This window comes from Lissotriton helveticus, chromosome 3_1 (assembly GCF_964261635.1).
Source record: "Lissotriton helveticus chromosome 3_1, aLisHel1.1, whole genome shotgun sequence".
Classification (NCBI taxonomy): domain Eukaryota; kingdom Metazoa; phylum Chordata; class Amphibia; order Caudata; family Salamandridae; genus Lissotriton; species Lissotriton helveticus.
The window spans coordinates 1,315,802,051-1,315,821,153 of NC_136061.1; the positions used below are offsets into that span (position 1 = coordinate 1,315,802,051).

At 47.0% G+C, this 19,103-nt stretch overlaps 1 protein-coding gene across 3 annotated transcripts in view; it reads left to right on the plus strand.

The window, feature by feature from the left end:
* Positions 1–19,103, plus strand: part of NFRKB (nuclear factor related to kappaB binding protein) — a 1,053,863-nt gene that overhangs the window by 509,899 nt on the left and 524,861 nt on the right. For all 3 annotated transcript variants that reach the window (XM_078681973.1, XM_078681971.1, XM_078681974.1), the window contains exon 19: positions 497–576. In XM_078681973.1, the coding sequence (XP_078538099.1) occupies positions 497–576 (80 nt within the window). The remainder of the gene's footprint in view (positions 1–496; positions 577–19,103) is intronic.

Genomic DNA, 19,103 nt, shown 5'->3' on the forward strand with positions numbered 1-19,103 from the left:
AATTGTTACATTCTGTGCTGTTGGAACCTAAGGGGCGAAGTAAGGTGAAAGATTTGGGCCCCTGGTCTTATGACAATTTCTCCCCTCAAGATTCTTTGCATTTTATGATCTTTTGTGACTATTTCCTTTGTATCCATAAACGTTTTCCATTTCCGTTACTAAAAGACAAAGGCTTCGTGCAAGTAAGAACTGCATTAAAATATTTACAGATGCTGAATAACTCATAGGAATGTTTTAACATCACCAGCTTTTTAGTTGAGGCTGTCAGGGAAAGAAAAAACAGCTCCTCTGACTATGTGCACTTTTGATTCCTACGCTGTATTGATTGTTAATGATTTTATCTTGGTGTCTATGGAGCATCTTTGATGATCTAGAGTAAGATTTTTTAAATATGTATATATTTATAATGTTTTTATTAGATTTCATTGTGTGAATTTTTATGGTTTTTAATTAGCCGAATAAAGTATTTTGACTGACAATATGTATGTGTCTTTAGAGCGAATCCACCAGGCACATGCTGCTGCTGCAAAAGCTAAAAAGGCTCTTCAACAGAAGCCGAAAACCCCTGCTAAAGTGGTGAGTATCAAATTTCTTATTTCTTCAAAAAAGCATTATTTTCCAAATATGTTTTTTGAGATTTTGGACATGTCTTAGTATTCAACTGGCTGATAAGTAAGGTGAGAAGTGATGTCAGCATGAGTACCACATTTATTTTATTGGTAACATGAAGCAACCTGTTTCCGTCAGAGAATTTCTGCAGTAACTGCACTACAGAGGTCACTAAAGTGCTGATTTAAAGTTGGTCTAATTAATGTACAACGAAGATGCGCACATATTGTTTTTACCTTTGTTGAACTTGAGATTCAGGTCGCTATACACTTCTCTTTTGGCACTATGGATGCATCCAGAAAAACTAACTAGGTCAGCAAGAGTTAGTTTTTGTAAATAGAAATTGGAGAATATAATTAACCAAAAAACAAAACATGTATTGGAGGGTCCAGGGGAATATTTACTGACCTCTCTGCTCGCTCCCCTACTCTAGAATGCAAAACACACAACAGAGCAGACAAGGTCTGGAGAAAGTGTGTAGCTGAAATGGCGAATATGCACCTGTGGATGCGTGTGCGAACATGTGCCGTTGAAACCATTGGCTAGAAAAAATCCCATCAGACCACCCTTCTGGTGGAATTTGCGTCATGTGGGATGTTCACTGATCATTCCATGTCACAACCGACCATATAGTGCCGATGTAAAACTGGATGTCAGAAGTCTAGCCATGATATCCATCATGAAGTGGTATTTGCTAAAGTGCAGTGCTCAAGTGACAGTGATGAAAATGAAATTAAAATTGACTACGCAGGCGCTGTATGGCATTCAAAGCGCAATCTGTGTGTCAAAGGATAAAACCACGCCTAGTAGTAAGACTACCTCTTTGCGCTGTGCAGGTCGGTCGACATGTTTCAGCCTATGGGACATTGCCCGGGCTTTCTTCAGGACCATGAATAGAGAAGCTACTGCAACTATGAGTGATGTGTGAAGTGAAAACACAACAAAGGATATACTCAAAAAAGGTTACATATCTACCAGGAAACATCACATTTGTATGCCCACTGGAAGGAGAGAAGGAAATCTTCTTCCCAGCTTTGTGTGGGTGAAGACCTCACCTCACCCGGCGACCGCTCGGGAATATGAGGCCCCGCTCTGTCTGTCGGTGCCTCCCAGGATTGAATCCTGGGAGGCACCGACGGACAGAGCGGGGCCTCATACTCCCGAGCGGTCGCCGGGTGAGGTGAGGTCTTCACCCACACAAAGCTGGGAAGAAGATTTCCTTCTCTCCTTCCAGTGGGCATACAAATGTGATGTTTCCTGGTAGATATGTAACCTTTTTTGAGTATATCCTTTGTTGTGTTTTCACTTCACACATCACTCATAGTTGCAGTAGCTTCTCTATTCATGGTCCTGAAGAAAGCCCGGGCAATGTCCCATAGGCTGAAACATGTCGACCGACCTGCACAGCGCAAAGAGGTAGTCTTACTACTAGGCGTGGTTTTATCCTTTGACACACAGATTGCGCTTTGAATGCCATACAGCGCCTGCGTAGTCAATTTTAATTTCATTTTCATCACTGTCACTTGAGCACTGCACTTTAGAAAATACCACTTCATGATGGATATCATGGCTAGACTTCTGACATCCAGTTTTACATCGGCACTATATGGTCGGTTGTGACATGGAATGATCAGTGAACATCCCACATGACGCAAATTCCACCAGAAGGGTGGTCTGATGGGATTTTTTCTAGCCAATGGTTTCAACGGCACATGTTCGCACACGCATCCACAGGTGCATATTCGCCATTTCAGCTACACACTTTCTCCAGACCTTGTCTGCTCTGTTGTGTGTTTTGAATATAATTAACCTACACTTGTTAAGGTAATGCAGCATTCCTGTACTTGTTACTTGGCAGAGACATTTATTGGCATTAACTAATGTAATAACTATTTATATCAGCAAATAGGGCTTACAAAATATCATTCCATGCATATTATGAAAGTACAATGACCTCCTTTGAACTTAAGCTTTGTCTTTGTAGTAAATAATGTTCTGTGTCCATTACATAATACATGAGATTTCTAGAGGAATAGACCCTATGCCCTGTGTAGGAAAGTGCCCTTTTTTGTCATGATCACCCCCACTTGTTGCTACTGGTACTGATGTTTTTCGACTTATGTTTACTGGGTCCCTGCTAACCAGTGCCAGGGCTCTTTCCCGAAAACAAGGTAAAAAGGTCTAATTGCCACACAGTTGGCACCTCTGTAAGTCCCTAGAAAGTGGTACCCTGGTACCTAGGACATGGGTACCAGAGAGAGTCCCTAAGGGACCCCCATACACATTGCATGATGCCTTCCAGTGCAGGCTGCATGCAATGGTGCAAACCATGAATGAAAACGCAGCATGGCATACTCGCTGTGTGCCATGCCAAAGTCATTGCATGTAATATATGTAAGTCACCCCTACAGCAGGCCTTGCAGTCCTAAGGTCGGGTGCATTATATTACATGTGAGGGCATACCGGCATGAGCAGGTATTCCCCTGTGCTGTCTAGTTCAATTACTAGATGGTACAAGTGTACTGGAAAGCCATCGAAAAGTGCATGTACTGGGCACTGGTCATTACAAGTTCCCCAGCCACATGATGGCTTCACTAGAACCTGTGGTGTTTGCTATCAAACACCATGTCTTAATAAATAAGTACTGATGCCAGTACAAGATCTATTATGACAAGCCCCCAGAGGGTACCTTGGAGGTGCCCCTTGAAAAACCTATCACTGTCTAGTGTGCTGGCTGACTGGTCTCGTCCAGCCTGCCACCACAGACACGTTTCTGACCCCCTGTAGGTGATGGCCCAAGCTCTCAGAGGCCGGACACAATGCCTGCTACAGAGGAACGTGTTCACACCTCCTCCAGCGGCATATCTAGTTACTTAGCATATCAAGGGCAGGGGCTTCAAAGCCTCTGCTGCCTTGGATATGTTACCCTGGCTTCCCCCAGATCTGGGTGATGCCACCCCATGCCCTGAGACCCATTTGGGGCCTAGTCAGGCATGAAATTAGCTATGCAAGTAGGTGTGTTGCACCACAAGGCTAGTCACACACCTAAGTTGGGCTGCTTGATTTTTTTCCTCGAAGAAGGATCCCACCATCTTGTTTTTGGTGGCATTAGAAACTCTGGGACATGATTATACACACTCCCCACATGAAGTGCTCATATAGTGGGTGTATTGACCCCAGGGGCAATTGGCCATCTCCACCAGGTTTTGAGATGCCAGGACCCGCCCTACAACCATTACCCGGAATACCTGTCTCCTTGCAGCAACCAAGGCTTGTTCAGTGTCTAGCCCGGAAACCAACACCGCCAATAATGACCTACTAACAAGGACGCCAGCATCACTGAGAGTGACCCTGCTATCCTGTTTTGCCCCCATCTCCAGGTCGACTCCAAAAGTGAGAGCCCTTATCGCCAGCGACCCACCACGCAAAACACCTCTGCACCCACAGCCCAAGTTCGAGCCTACAGATGGTGCACCTTTGCCCCAGAGACCCTCAAGATCCGAGCCCCCCTTTGGGTTCTGACAGACTTGTCCCCAAGGCCCCATTTGCTGCATTTGTCTGCTTACAAGTTTCTCCATAGAATTCAGCATAGCATTTAAGGCTACCCTGGCAAACAGCACGTCTGCCCCCGGACACCGCAGGGCAGGTAACCTGAAACTGCTGGTGGTTCTAAGGACCTTGGCCCCTACTTACCTTTAGTCATGAAGAACAGTCCTGTAAGTCGTTTGGAAGTGACCCTATTCAGTGTATGTTTCTCCCATAGGATAACATTACTGCGTTCGAGGCTCATGCCTCTAATCTGACAGCTGTATTTTCAAAGTGCCTGAAAATCTGTAACTCGAAAAGAACTTACCTAATCTTGTAGAACCTGCGCAGCCACTTGCCCATGTCACCTACTTCCATTTCGGATGATGGAAAACCAATTTCTCTCCTCGTGTTGTAGTGTAGTCCCTATATTCCCTATAGGCTCTGCGCATTGGAATAATATAAACAGCAGTTTAGACGTAGGACTGAGGTCGACTAGGTCTCTACTGACTATATTAGACTTAATTAGTTTTGCCAGCTAGCTCAGAGGTCATTAGAAACTTTCTCGAGTAAACAAGGAGGAGTTTAACTTCCCTGGATAGATAAGAAGGGATTAGCTTCTGACAACCATAAACATGACAACTTTGCTCCCTCAGAATAAAGAGTGTATCTATAGAGTCGTGTGAAAACAATAGACAGCTATTTTACTCAGTCAATCGTGCATACTTAGTTTCACCAGAGTGCAGAGAAATAGAGAGACGGGCGTTTTCAATAAAAGGTGTTATTTATTGAGCAGTCTTCTTTCTCATGCAAGAGAAATGAATTGCCACAATTGCAATACTTAACATAAAGTAAAGTGCGTACAGTAAAAGGAGTATTATAAAATAATACTGTAAAAGAATTGATATGGTTTCTTAGCCGTATGATACTTTAAAATGGATAAAATATATACATACATAAATACATTGACTAACGTACTCAACTGGTGCTTCTAGTCTAAACCTACCCCGGTGTACCTGACCTAAGCCTAATACGTGGGAAGGAGTAAGTAAGTAGTAGTTTAAGTTAAGTTGGTTTTTGCCAAGGAATCTGAATCAAGAATTCTCTCAAGGGTTTAGTCAGCTCCGTACCTTGGTAATAGAATGTAGGAGGTCTGGTATCTCTCTCTCAGGACTCGATATCCCAGCAACCCGCAAGGGTGGCTGGAAAAACCGGAGCTGGATTTTCTCGGCTGGAGAAAAAGACAGCGTCTTTCTCAGTGTGTCAAAAGGGAGGGGCGGCTTCCGTCGGCTCTCGCATCAGCTGGGCTCTCGGGCAAGTAGATAGCCGCTCTGCTCCAAACCACCGTGTGTTTGCTTAAGGCAACTGTTGGTATATTTATACCTGAAAGGTGCCGGGTTTGACGTAAGGTTGGACATAAGACGTCAATAAAAGATGTCACTAAGAACTGGCCGTTCTTTCAGTGCTCGCAGGAGTTCTAGGACAAATCAAAACAAAAGCATGGGGAATTCCCAGGTTGCTGGAGGTTTGATTTGTTTAAAGAACGCGTTGTACTTTCTAGGAGTCTAGGGGAGTAGCCTTGCCGTATTTGGACTGCATGGGCCATTACTAAATATGGATATGATTCTTATGCCTTTATAAGGATATTATTTATTATAGCCATTCAAGGGCATAAATCGGGAATATCAAATTAGGGTCCTAGATAGAAACACAACACCCACTCCACGAATTAATATCCATCATTACTAAAAACTAAGCAATATTAAACGTAACGATGCATGTGTGTTTAACAACCCACCCCAAAATACATAAATCTCATTTGAAATGGTATATGGTAAATACACGAAAATGAGTATTGGTACTGTACGCTTTTTAAGCAGTGTTATCATTCAGTTAAATGCATATATATATATATATATATATATATATATATATCTCAACTGAATGAATTGCGAAAATTACACATGAAATGGCTCTGAATACAGAAAAGAAGGTCGAGACCATTCCATCACATATTTATACAAATGCTGTACATGTGCTAGAGGCTGAGGTAAAATATTGTCTCTAGAGTTCCTAAAATAGAAGCTCTGTTCTCTGAGAATAGTTCTACTTTAAGCAGAGTACTTTGTGCCAGAAAAAGGGTAAATATTTTGGAAGTGAAAAAAAAAAGAATTTCGCTCTCAAGGGAAAAAATAGTTTCAATTGTTTTCAGTAGCTGTGTTTATCAAAACTGAAGGCCGAATTCAGAGTTCAGGGAACGCTGTGTGCTCGTTGTTTTAAAAACTTATTCTTTTTGTTCAGGGGAGAACATCATTTCAGACAGGCTTGCAAAAAATTGGTCTACGACATCAGGTGAAAGTTCGACCAAGTTCGAAAATGCTGTGATTGTGCATATGTGAGAATGATTGCTATCATCGATGTTAGGATCAGCAATGCTCACAGAAGGTTGTACCTGTTTGGTGCTGCTTTCCTCTCGTACTTTACCGCCACCTACTCGTAGTGGTGAAGTCTCAACGAATGCCATCATCAGAATAGGTAGCCGCTGGGGACAACACGATGCATGAGTCGTTACCGGACCTAGCAAGGTATCTGTATCCATTGGTACTGCTGATGGTAGTGTAAGACAGATGTCCAACACGCATTCTTCTCCGCATAGCAGACATCGACGCACAGGTAAGATGCAATCTTGCCAGATTGGTCTGAATGAAAGAAACCAGGTCATATTTAGATCTCTTAGCCGGGCTAATCCGAGGACTTTAGTGATGCGGTCCCGGTAGCGTATAGCTAGGATCGTTTCTCCCATCGTTGCTGAAGTCTTGTCTGTGGCTTGGCTTGCCATATCGGAGCAGAAGGATCAAAAATAAAATTCCTGCTACGAGTCCCAAAAGTAGAGGCAGACCGCCGAAGATAGAATGGACAAAATTCGGAAAGATGCCCAGAACTGTTTCAAAGGGTGTTAACAGTCCCGAAAAAATTGTCTTAAATACATGTGCGATGCCACTGGTATCAGACATATTTAAAATTTGGCTTAACATTTCTACGAAATGTACGGGGCAATTTGTTGATAATAGGGAATGTATCTCTGCTGCTGTCCTTCAATTTGCAGATCATACGTCTCTTTGGACGAGGTTAAAGGCACAGTTGTCTGTAAAAGAATAGACTTCATTCTGCTTAAAGTATCAATTCGAATAGAAGAGATATTCAAACGAGGCCATATTGCCGCCTCCATGTCTGGATTGCTGATTGGATACAATACTTGCATACAGCAAGTGACCATGGAACTAACGCTCATGAGATAGGCTTTTCCTGGCACCATGCCACAACAGCTGTGGTCACTTATTAGAACGTAGCTGCCGTTGGAAAGCTGTCTAAAAAATGGCTCTATCTGTGCTGCAGGAGTGCCGTTCAGGTGACATGAAAGGTTATTCGAGGACCCTTCGCAGGCTCCATGCAGGTTAATACCTTGACACAGGAGTGTACTACTTAGTGATTTTTAGGTCGAGGACCTAAAGGCTGCGCTTGCGCAGTCTGGGGAGGAGATTTAATGATTCTTAGTAGGGCTTTAGAACCCGCCTCCCTGGCCCGTCTCTCCCCCTTTGGCTGGCTTCCTAAACGGAAGCCAGCCATTGGAGGAGAGATGCGTCACTCCAATTTAGCCCCGTCTTTTTCGGATTTGGGGCGTACGTTTTGCTGTTCTTTAGACAGTGACGTTGTCTGTCACTCAGAACCTCAAAACCACGCCCCCATTCCGAAAAAGACGGAAGCTTGCGGACGCCATTTTTTTTGTCCCGAAGATGAGCTGCAGGACTCCCTTTATCCTCGCCTGTGCTGCCGGGCTCTATTCCGCCTTGTACCAATATCTTATTCACTGTCGGCGGGCGAGCGGGAAGCCAGCTAGGCAGGATCCCCTCAGGAGACAGCCTTAGCCCCCCCCGCCACCTTGCCTGCAGGGCCCCGGGAGGTATCCAGAGTCCCCATAGGATCAGGGCAGCGAGATCAGCGCAGCGGCGATGTCCGCCTCTCCGGGGTTGCTGCGGTCCGTTAAGAGAAAATGGCAGGCGCGCCCGCAAGCCTCCGACAGTTTGCTAAGCCGCCTCACCTCTCGACAACGAAAGGGCCGTCAGCATCAGGTCTGCAGTGATGGAGCTCGGGGGCTCAATCAGGCACCGTAGCTCTCGACCATGCCGCAGTCCCTGCCTTCCCCGATCCGTGGTGGGTCCGCGTTGTGGAGGCCTCCGGTGGCAATCGGGCAGAGCGACAGCGTGCATGCAGCCCTCCGATGCCGTTCTCGAAGTCCCCAGTTCCTGTGCTGCTCTAGCATGGCCCTCAGTGAGCCACTACCCTCCTCCAGGGGGGCTCTGCAGGATACCGACACTGTCCACTCACACCAGGGCCCAGAAGGCCCCGATCTCCAAGATGGCGACCACGACCCGGCAGGGCAGCACGCTCATCCGCTGGGTCCGATCTCGTCACCCCCCGCCGGTTCCGGGGGTCAGCATGGCTCAGCTCTGCCACCCAGGTACTCCCGCCATATGGGCTCCTCTCTCGGATGGACACTGCGGAGGAAGCGCTGTCCTGGGCGGTGGGAAGAGCAGCCTGAGCCCCGCTCTGTCCCGGTCAACCACCCAGCCCGTCCAGCCCCACCGCCCTCTGGGCTGCAGCCAGGCTCTACACCTGGGACATGGTGGTTTTCATGGGGAGAAACCTGTCGTCGCTCCTGTCCCTCTTCAAGAAGAGTGAGTACCACTCTGATTCCGGGCAGTGTAGGCAGCTGCCCTGTCTCTGTGGCCCAGGGACCGGGCCGAGGGGAGCCCAGATCCCGGTCTTATTGTGATGTGCTGTTTGCATTTCCTTATCAATAAAGTTTTACATAGCGCCTCCGTGGCTTCGAAGCTCTGGGGAGGGTGGAATGAAAGGACGGGGTTAAACACAGAATGAGTAGAGTCGGAGAGATCGGGGGTGATCTAAACTTATGGGCGAGGAGGGCAAATGCATTTATGCGCTGCGAGGCTTCAGTGAGTGGGTGAGAGAGGCGGTGGGGTATACAGAGGTAAAGAGTGGGAGAGGTAAATGTGGGAGGGCGCAGGACAAGGGGACTTGGGGTTTCGGACCACAGCTGGTGTCTGTGTGAAGGTGGTGAGTGAGAGGACTCCTCACGGGGGGCAGTATAGCGAGGGACTCGGGAGACGTTTGGTTTGGAAGTCGCTGTGCAGAGCGCAGGAGATGGACACAGCACCTCATAGCTCCATCTCATTAACGCTTCTGTTAATGCGGTTACTTGCAGGGTCGGGGCCCAGGACTGCAGCGAGGCGGAGGAGGGGAGAGCTGGAGCTGCCGGGAACCTCTGGGCTTGCGTGAGGGCAGAGGTCGCGGGGGAGGGGGGGCTCCGCAGGATACCGACACTGTCCACTCACACCAGGGCCCAGAAGGGCCCGATCTCCAAGATGGCGACCACGACCCGGCAGGGCAGCGCGCTCATCCGCTGGGTCCAATCTCGTCACCCCCCCGCCGGTTCTAGGGGTCAGCATGGCTCAGCTCCGCCACCCAGGTACTTCCGCCATATGGGGAGCCGAGTCGTGGGCCCCCCGCTGCTATCGAGCTGCTTAAGATCGCTAAAGATGCTGGTGGCGGCCCAGGGCTCCCACGACGTGCGTCCTACTGCATTGTCAGTCAGGCCACGCCTCAAAATACTTTTTAAGGTGGCCTATATATTGGTAGAACCGAGGAAACATTCAGATTGCTTTTCCCATCCTCCACATTCCATTCCTAATGTTAATGGCGCTTAAGGCATCCAGTTTTGAAATTGCTTTTAGTCCTGTAATGCTCCTTAGCCAACAGGTGGTGAAGGATTCGAGATGGCATAATTCAACAGGAATATGGAGCTCACCTTGTACATCTAAATGAAAATTGCTATCTTTGGGCTTTCCTTCTACTTTTTATGTCATTGGTTTTTAAATTGTGCCTAAGTGTATTATTCTCTTTAATTTTCTACTCTTTTATAGGCTTTGAGCAAAGCCCTTTTGGCGCTTCGTGCAGAAATGACTGTTCACGCTGAACAACCTATCTCACTCTCTCACTTTCACTACCTCACTCTCTCTAACTAACTCACTCTTTCACTCTCACTACCTCACTCTCTCAACATCACTACTCCACTAAATCTATCTCACTAACTCACAACTCACTCAATCAAAGCCTCAATACCTCACTCACTCACTACCTCAATCTCTATCTCACTACCTCACAACTTCACTCGCTCTCTCTAACTCAATACCTCACTCTCTCTATATCTCACTACCTCACACTCTCTTTCTATCTCACTAATTCACTTTCAATATCTCTTTCACTACCTCAATCTCTCTCCAGCTCACTACCTCACAACCTCACTCTCTATTTCTATTTCACTACCTCTAACAACACTATCCCTCACAAACTCACTCTTGGACTACCTCACTCTCTGTCTCTCACTACCTCACTCTCTATCTACCTCACTCTCTCTCTCACTACCTCACTCTCTCTATCGCACTACTCCACTCTATCAATCTCACTACCTCACTATCTCACAACTTCTCTCTCTCAAAACGTAACTACTTCACTCTCTCACTACCCCACTCTATATCTCACTACCTCACAACTTCACTCTCTCTCTCTCTAACTCACTACCTCACTCACTCTCTATCTCACTACCTCACTCTCTCTCTATCTCACTACCTCACTCTCTCTTTCTATCTCGCTAACTCACTTTCACTCTCTCACTACCTAACAACATCACTCTCTGTTTCTATCCCACTACCTCAAAACGTCCCTCTCCCTCACTCACTCACTCTTTCACTACCTCACTCTCTCACTACCTCACTCACTATCTACCTCACTCTCACTCTCTCTCACTACCTCACTCTATCTCTATTTCACTACCTCACTCTATCTCTATTTCACTACCTCACTCTCTCTCTGCTAATGCAATAGGTCTCGCATATGCAAGCAAATAAGCTATTGCCAATACAAATGACAATGCCATTTATTTAGGGATACAGAAAAAAAAATAATGAGCAATGCCAATAGCTCTACCTATAATATTGCCGAGACCATTGCATTGTAAATGCTTGTTTACAATTGTTACCACTAAGGAATACCTCTTTTTTCTTTTCACTATAACATTTGTGTGTGTATAAGGTAATTTCCATGTTGACTTGATGTATCCTTTACCCAACCTTTCATACTGGCCCGCTGGTATATACTCTTGGCAATATTTAAACTGGAAAGTTGTTATCGGAATTGTAATTATTCCGTGTATTATCCATTCAATGACAGGTCTTTCTGACATTGTTAATTGTAATCTCTCAAGTTTTTCAGTGCTCAGAATAGTATAGTCTGCTCCTTTTTGTGCCAAACTGATTTGTTTATCAGTAAGGTTAAAGATAGAGAATAATGATGTTACGTTGATTAAACGCCATGGCACGTAGCCTAAACGCAGATTTTGCAACGTCCAGCCAAGCTGTACAATAGAACGTAATTGGGACTGCCCATGTTGTAACATTAGTAAGTCCTGCTCTATTATATCAATAGCAGATGATACAATACTGTCCAGTGAATATATTCTGGAGGACAGAGTCGTTAACCCATGGTCCACAACAGAAAGTGATTTTTCCAAATGAATACGATCAATTTCTCGTATTTTTTCTGCTGTTTCAATTTGTGTTTCTTTCCAAGCCTCGTTGTATGCAGCGTATATACCGGCTGCTATGAAACGTTTTTGATGCTGTTTTCTTGGTCCCAGTATGAAATCACGCAAGTCAGCACCGTCTTTAAGTAAAGTCAAGTGTTGCTTAATTTCACCCAGTGTGGAATTCTGTAGCCATTCGAGGCATAGTTTCCCTACACTGTATGTTGTAACTATCCCTGGATGTTGTCTCTGGGAATATCTAGGGTCTGGCCTGGTCCGTTTAAACCCCTGTATTTTGTTCAGGAATCTATCTTGACAGTTATTTGTGTCTGTGGGCCAGATCAACCATTTTTTCCAATCAGGATTTGTTCTATTTTGGTGTAAAATATGGGATACGTCTATCTCCACATCTGTAGTGCTATTACTATCAGGTATGGGCTTTGGAATAGACAGTTTATTTAAGTCTTTTATCTTGGCTAAACCAAGACAGGTTGTTTGCTGAATGGTGTCATTCAGGAATATTAATTGTTCTGGGATCATGCAGGCTCTAAATAATGCTTCTAGACCTTGTACCTGCCAGTCTTTTGCACCCCAGATGGTTTTTGTTTCAATGTTTTTTTTCCAAAATTCAAAACCCAATGTAGACATTTTTTCATAAAATGTTTCAGAATAAATCAATTTAGTATTTGTCAACATTGTTTTCATTCCTGTCTCATTTAACATTTTAAAATAAAACGTTTCTGCATCACAGGTGTTAAAACCTGAGAAGTATGGGAATTTCTCATAATATGTTTTTGAGCTGCCTTTTGGCCGTGTTGCACAATGTTCCCTTTGATTATAATTTAAAACATTTCTAGGTTGAGCAGATTTATGCAAATAGTGATGACCAAAATGATTATAACAATATAACTCTTCATAATTTGATGAACCCTGTAAATAATCATGTTCTGTGAATTTAGCTGACATTACTAAATCTGACATCATATTATTAATATTATCAAAGTCCCAATCATCAGAAAAAGTACTTGGTTTTACAAAGTCACTTAATGAAACCTTGAACTGGTGTGGATATTTCAAGAGCTCAATCGGGCCATAAATGACATCCGCTTTGTCCCATGCTACCCCACTGGGTATTGGATTGGCTGTGATGTTCACTGATGACAGTTCTCTTTTCGTAATGTGAGAGGATGTGTGAAGCTTTAGGACCAAGTTGATGTTCTGACTTGCTGTGCCCATTGTACTATATGTTCCATCAATGAATCTTCCCAAACATAGAACTATGATGAGCCAAAGCAGGAGGAAAAGTACACCTAACACAATCCAAAATTCAATCCATGGAGAAATCAGATGTGTTTCTTTGAGTTGATGAAAGAGTTCAGTTACTTTGTCTTTGAAAGTTTTTGTTGCTGGCGTTTCTTCATGCTCGCTTGGATCTTCAGAAAAGTCATCGAAATTGATGAAGTAGCCAGATGCAGTTCTGTCAATTGTTGGAATTGCTTCCGGATTTTCATTTGCTTTTGGATTATTCTTTGTTTCACTAGCATAGTCTGAGGCTACATCGTTGTAGACTGGTGTTTCTTGACTAACTGTTGCAATTTGGGTTTCAAGAGGCACAAGTTCCATGACTTTGTTGCATACTCCTTTTTAGGTCGCTTGGCCGTAGGCCAAGCCGGAAGTCCGGAGAATTATTGATTCTTAGAGTGGCTGCTTTATCCCGCCTCTCTTTTGGTCTCTCCTCCATTGGCTGGCTTCCTAAACGGAGGCCAGCCATTGGAGGAGAGGGGCGTCACTCGAAACAAGCTCCGTCTCTTTCAGATTCGGGGGCATACATTTTGCTGTTCTTTCGCCAGTGACGTCACCCGTCATTCAGAACAACAAAACACACGCCCCCGAATGCGAAAATTACCATGCTTTCTCCGAGGCATTTCTGCTTTGCCTCAGAGAAAGACGGTGGTGGTTTCCAGAGCTGCTCGTCCCCCCTCCCTCCGCCCGCAGCTCTCCTTCGTCCTGCTCTGGCCTCCCCCTTCCCTCCGCCCTCAGCTCTCCTTCGTCCCGCTCCCCCTCCCTCCGCCCGCAGCTCTCCTTCGTCCCGCTCCCTCCGCCCACAGCTCTCCTTCGTCCCGCTCCCCCTCCCTCCGCCCGCAAATCTCCTTCGTCCCATTCCCCCCTCCCTCGCCCGCAGCTCTCCTCCGTCCTGCTCCCCCCCTCCCTCCGCCCGCAGCTCTCCTTTGTCCCGCTCCCCCCTCCCTCCGCAGCTCTCCTTCGACCCTGCTCCTCAGCACTGCTCACCACCTCACAGTCCTGCATGCACCATGCTGCATCGCTGCACGCCCCCTTTTCCGCACACCTACCCTGAGCCCCTGTCTCCTGTACCCTGGTGATACTCAGCACTGCGCAGCTCCATTCGTCACCTGAGACCCCCGCATATCCGCAGAAAACCCCCTCAACAAACCCTTCTCCCGTACCTGAGCGTCGCACCCCCCCCATCATTTTCTCACCCATCATGAGCCCCACACACTCTCACCCTGACAGGCTCCTCAGCCCTCATATCGCACCCTGGTCCCCTGTTCGTCTGTATCCAAAACCCTGCACCCCTCGCGACTGCACGCAGGTGATGAATGGGGCAGCCTGTCTGTACTGTAATGACACCCAGGAACAAAGCCCTGGCAGGGAGCGGTGGAGGAAGGGGGGCAGGGGTGAATGGAGGTAGGGGGGGGAGTAAAGAAACGCTGCACCTGCTGTTTATTTAAATCAGTCCTGGAGATTATGGTCGGCATCACTGCATTGATGCACTGGGGGCGTGGAGAGGTTTTGAACAACGGCACTCGCCTGGCATCTTCGAACTTCTTTCTAACGTCATGAATTGTTTAAAGCTAGCTTTTGGTTTCAGGCTGTATTTTTTATTACCCAGCACAAGGTCTCTTCTCTGTTTCGCTATTCACCCGCGCTCCTGCCCCAGATATGTCCCACACGCCTTACACTGCTGCGGGGAACGGGAGCCGCCGTGTGATTAATAACTGTGATGAATTGTGTTTCTCTGGGCGCGTGTGCTCTTCAATGTGTGAGGACGGGAGGGGCTGCGGTCTCTGGTGGCTTTTATGTCCCCGCTGCTTCTGTGTTATTGTGGGAGATTATGATAGCTGTAATACGCTGTACTTTGGAAATAAAAAAAAATGCGCACATTTCAAGTGAGCAAATCGAGTAATTCTCTGCATTACTCTGAATGCGCCTCGTCAGTGGTCAGGGGTAGTAAGCGCTATAGAAATGCAATTACAATACAATACAATGAGAATGATTTTTAAGGCAGTGCAGCGACGCGCATGGGTCGGTTATTTTTCCGTTTTTAGGTCGAGGGACCGTAGGCATGGCCGTAGGCCAAGCCGGAAGTCCGGAGAATTATTGATTCTTAGAGTGGCTGCTTTATCCCGCCTCTCTTTTTGACTCTCCTCCATTGGCTGGCTTCCTAAACGGAGGCCAGCCATTGGAGGAGAGGGGCGTCAGTCGAAACAAGCTCCGTCTCTTTCGCATTCGGGGGCGTACATTTTGCTGTTCTTTCGCCAGTGACGTCACCCGTCACTCAGAACAACAAATCACACGCCCCCGAATGCGAAAATTACCATGCTTTCTCCGAGGCATTTATGCTTTGCCTCGGAGAAAGACGGTGGTGGTTTCCAGAGCTGCTCTGCTCGTCCCTCCGCCCGCAGCTCTCCTTCGTCCTGCTCTGGCTCCGCCCTCAGCTCTCCTTCGTCCCGCTCCCCCCTCCCTCTGCCCGCAGCTCTCCTTCGTCCCGCTCCCCCCTCCCTCCGCCCGCAGCTCTCCTTCGCCCCGCTCCCCCCTCCCTCCGCCCGCAGCTCTCCTTTGTCCCGCTCCCCCCCTCCCTCTGCCCGCAGCTCTCCTTCGTCCCGCTCCCCCCTCCCTCCGCCCGCAGCTCTCCTTCGCCCCGCTGCCCCCCTCCCTCCGCCCGCAGCTCTCCTTTGTCCCGCTCCCCCCTTCCCTCCGCCCGCAGCTCTCCTTTGTCCCGCTCCCCCCCTCCCCCCCCCCCCCCCCTCTGCCCGCAGCTCTCCTTCGTCCCGCTCTCGCAGCATTACGGCAGAACTATAGCCAGCGGTGCGTGCAGTAGCTGGCCTCGGCAGTGGCAAATGTGCACATCTGTAGCAGCAGGCCCAGCTGCCAGCGTAGGGCAATACAAAATGGCGGCTGTCACAAAATGGCGGCTGACTACGAAGCAGAGTCGAAAATCACGGAACCTCACTTCCAGGTAGGGGCGTGCACTTCTGGAAATACTGGCCTTACTATATGTAAGAGTAGCGCATTATTGCAACCAGGGACATCTTAAGGATTTCGGGGACCCTGGGCCAAAGTCATTTTATGGGCCCCTGTTCGGGACAATTTTGAATTTCAGCTCTTTCATGTCCACAGCATTTAAAATAATCTGTTTGAGAATTATTCGGTGTCATCAGGGCAAGACTCACTGCAGAACAAATCTAGCTTTATCTGGGATCCCCCTGAATGACTGGGGCCCTAGGTCAGAGTCCACTTTGCCCATGCCTCAAACGACTATGATTGCAGCAGACCTAGCAGTGCGCGCAGAAAGCAGCGAGGTGGATGCGAGTTGCTATGGGCATTTTAAACGGTCTGTGTAGCTTTGCCTGGAGGAGCTATGGGAGGGAAGTGCTGCAGTGACAGCATACGTGCAGCCCGGATGTGAGAAGATAGGTCGCTAGCGCCTATGTCCTGTAGTAGGCCATGCTGTGTATGGGAGTAAGAGGGGGGCCCTGCACATCTGCTTGCTCGCTCATATATACACACATAGTGGCAGTTGTCACTGTGCAATTAGTCAGGTTAGTTTCTATAGGAAGAGTTTTTTCTGTTTTGCTAATAACTTAGCCACCCTTTCACAAATGTTCACAAAAAAATTTCACCCACCTCTGGCTCTTTAATGGAAAGTTTCATGCTAAACCGTCAAGTGGGAGCCAGGGTGAGGGGGGATTAAAAAAGTGTTATTTCCCATGCTGATTTCAATAGGAAACTTCACTCTCTGGTACAGAAAAAATGGCTGATCCCGATTTGACACAATGTTAGACCTTTACTTAGTGTGCTTTTTGAGATTTTGTGAAAATCTTTTCTGCTGTTTTTGAGAATTCTTTTTGTCCAGATATGCTCGGAATTGTCTAATTTAAAGGGAAAAAGTCAGCCTGATTGGCCGACCACAACAGGAACATTTTGTTGTGGCAGGACTGGGACATTCCTGCGTCATAAAAAAAAAAAATATGGGGCTAGATTGAGCACAGCATTAACCCCCAAGGGCTTAATTTGCAGATCATAACCAAAAACTTTCCTACCTTCCTTCCTTCCTCCCTTCCTTCCTTCCTTCCTTCCTTCCTTCCTTCCTTCCTTCCTTCCTTCCTTCCTTGAGAAGCCAATAACAAGTTCGGCTAGCAGAAGTGTCAATCAGGAACACAATTATAAAACGTATTCTTCTGTTTGAGTAATATTGTCTACTACGGGACATGTGCTTCTGTCCTAATAGCTTGCCAACTCCAGTTTACATTAATTACGGACAGTGTTGTGCACACAAGGTTTTGTGATTTTCCATGTATGTTGTTTCAAGGCTTGTGGTTTTGGCATGAAGATGGTGATAGTTTATTGTGACAGTGACCAGGTTGTTGGCAGCTGGCGCATGTGTGTCAAAGTGATCATTCTGAGATAGATAGTGTGTGATTTGTGGTTTATTCACTTTTGTGCTCGGATTGATGATCTAAAACATGTTGGACCGCTTATATGAATCTTGAGGTTCTGGGCGGATGAGGTAGCCTTAGTTGTAGTACTTAGCATTGGTGCAGTTGGATGTCTGGGTAGGTTCGCTGTCGGGAACGCAGACTTGTTGAGTTCCATGAGATCAAGAAGTAGATCTTCTGCCAGATATTAGGCCTTTCACAGAGCCAGAGCGGGAGATCTCTGGCCAAACGAACATCTGCTGGCAGCTGCCCCCTGGCTGTGCTTGCTCCCCTGCCCCCTGCCTGTGCTTGCTTCCCTGCCCCCTGGCTGTGCTTGCTTCCCTGCCCCCTGGCTGTGCTTGCTTCCCTGCCCCATGGCTGTGCTTGCTTCCCTGCCCCCTGCCTGTGCTTGCTTCCCTTCCCCCTGGCTGTGCTTGCTTCCCTTCCCCCTGGCTGTGCTTGCTTCCCTGCCCCTGGCTGTGCTTGCTTCCCTGCCCCCTCGCTGTGCTTGCATATGGCTCTGGGTGTGTGTGGCCCTGGGTATGTGAGTGTGGCTCTGGGTGTGTGAGTGTGGCTCTGGGTGTGTGAGTGTGGCTCTGGGTGTGTGAGCGTGGCTCTGGGTGTGTGAGCGTAGCTCTGGGTGTGTGTGTGTGGCTCTGGGTGTGTGTGTGGCTCTGGGTGTGTGTGTGAGTGTGGCTCTGGTTGGGTGTGTGTGCGTGGCTCTGGGTGTGTGTGTGTGTGTGTGGCTCTGTGTGTGTGTGTGGCTCTGTGTGTGTGTGTGTGGCTCTGTGTGTGTGTGGCTCTGTGTGTGTGTGTGTGGCTCTCTGTGTGTGTATGTGGCTCGGTGTGGGTGGCTCTGTGGCTCTGTGTGCGTGGCTCTGTATGGGTGTAAATGCAATAGGTCATGCATTTGCGAGCTATTAAGCTATTGGCATTGTAAATGACAATGCCATTTATTTATGATTTAAAAAAAAAATCTTGTTTATTCACTGCAGGTTTATCAAAAGTGATTAGTCTTTCAGTTTGAACCTCTTGGATTGTAGCAAGATTTGGTCTTCTGCTATTTCTTGGGAGTCCACTGGGCCTACTACTTATTATTGGCCACATGATTGTGGTTTTACCAGGTCGATGGATACAACTCGGTTCTCCTTTTTACCAGCAAGGGGCGGTAGTACAACTGATCTTGTTCCGCTGACAGCTAAGACAGGTACTGCTTTTCTGTAAGAAGGCCCAAATTCCTTCTTAACCGCGATCTTCTCTCTGACCAGATCCCCAATCTTTGGAATCCAGACAGGTCTTGCTGGGACAGGTGGTTTTTCTTCAGTGGCTGTTGGTTGTTGTTTTAACTTTGTTACTCAGGTTTCTTCTTGTTTCATTTAAGTCCTGTAAAACAGCCAAACGGTCTTTGATATCAAAGCATTTTTCTTCTACCACTGAAGTGTGACTATCAAGATCCTGAATGTACATTCTAGTACCGAACAATAGTTCGTATGGAGTGAGACCTTTTAGAGAATTTCTTGGCAGATTATTAAGACTACGTTGGACACTTGTTAAATGTTTGACCCACCCATCACCCGAACCTAATACCCTCG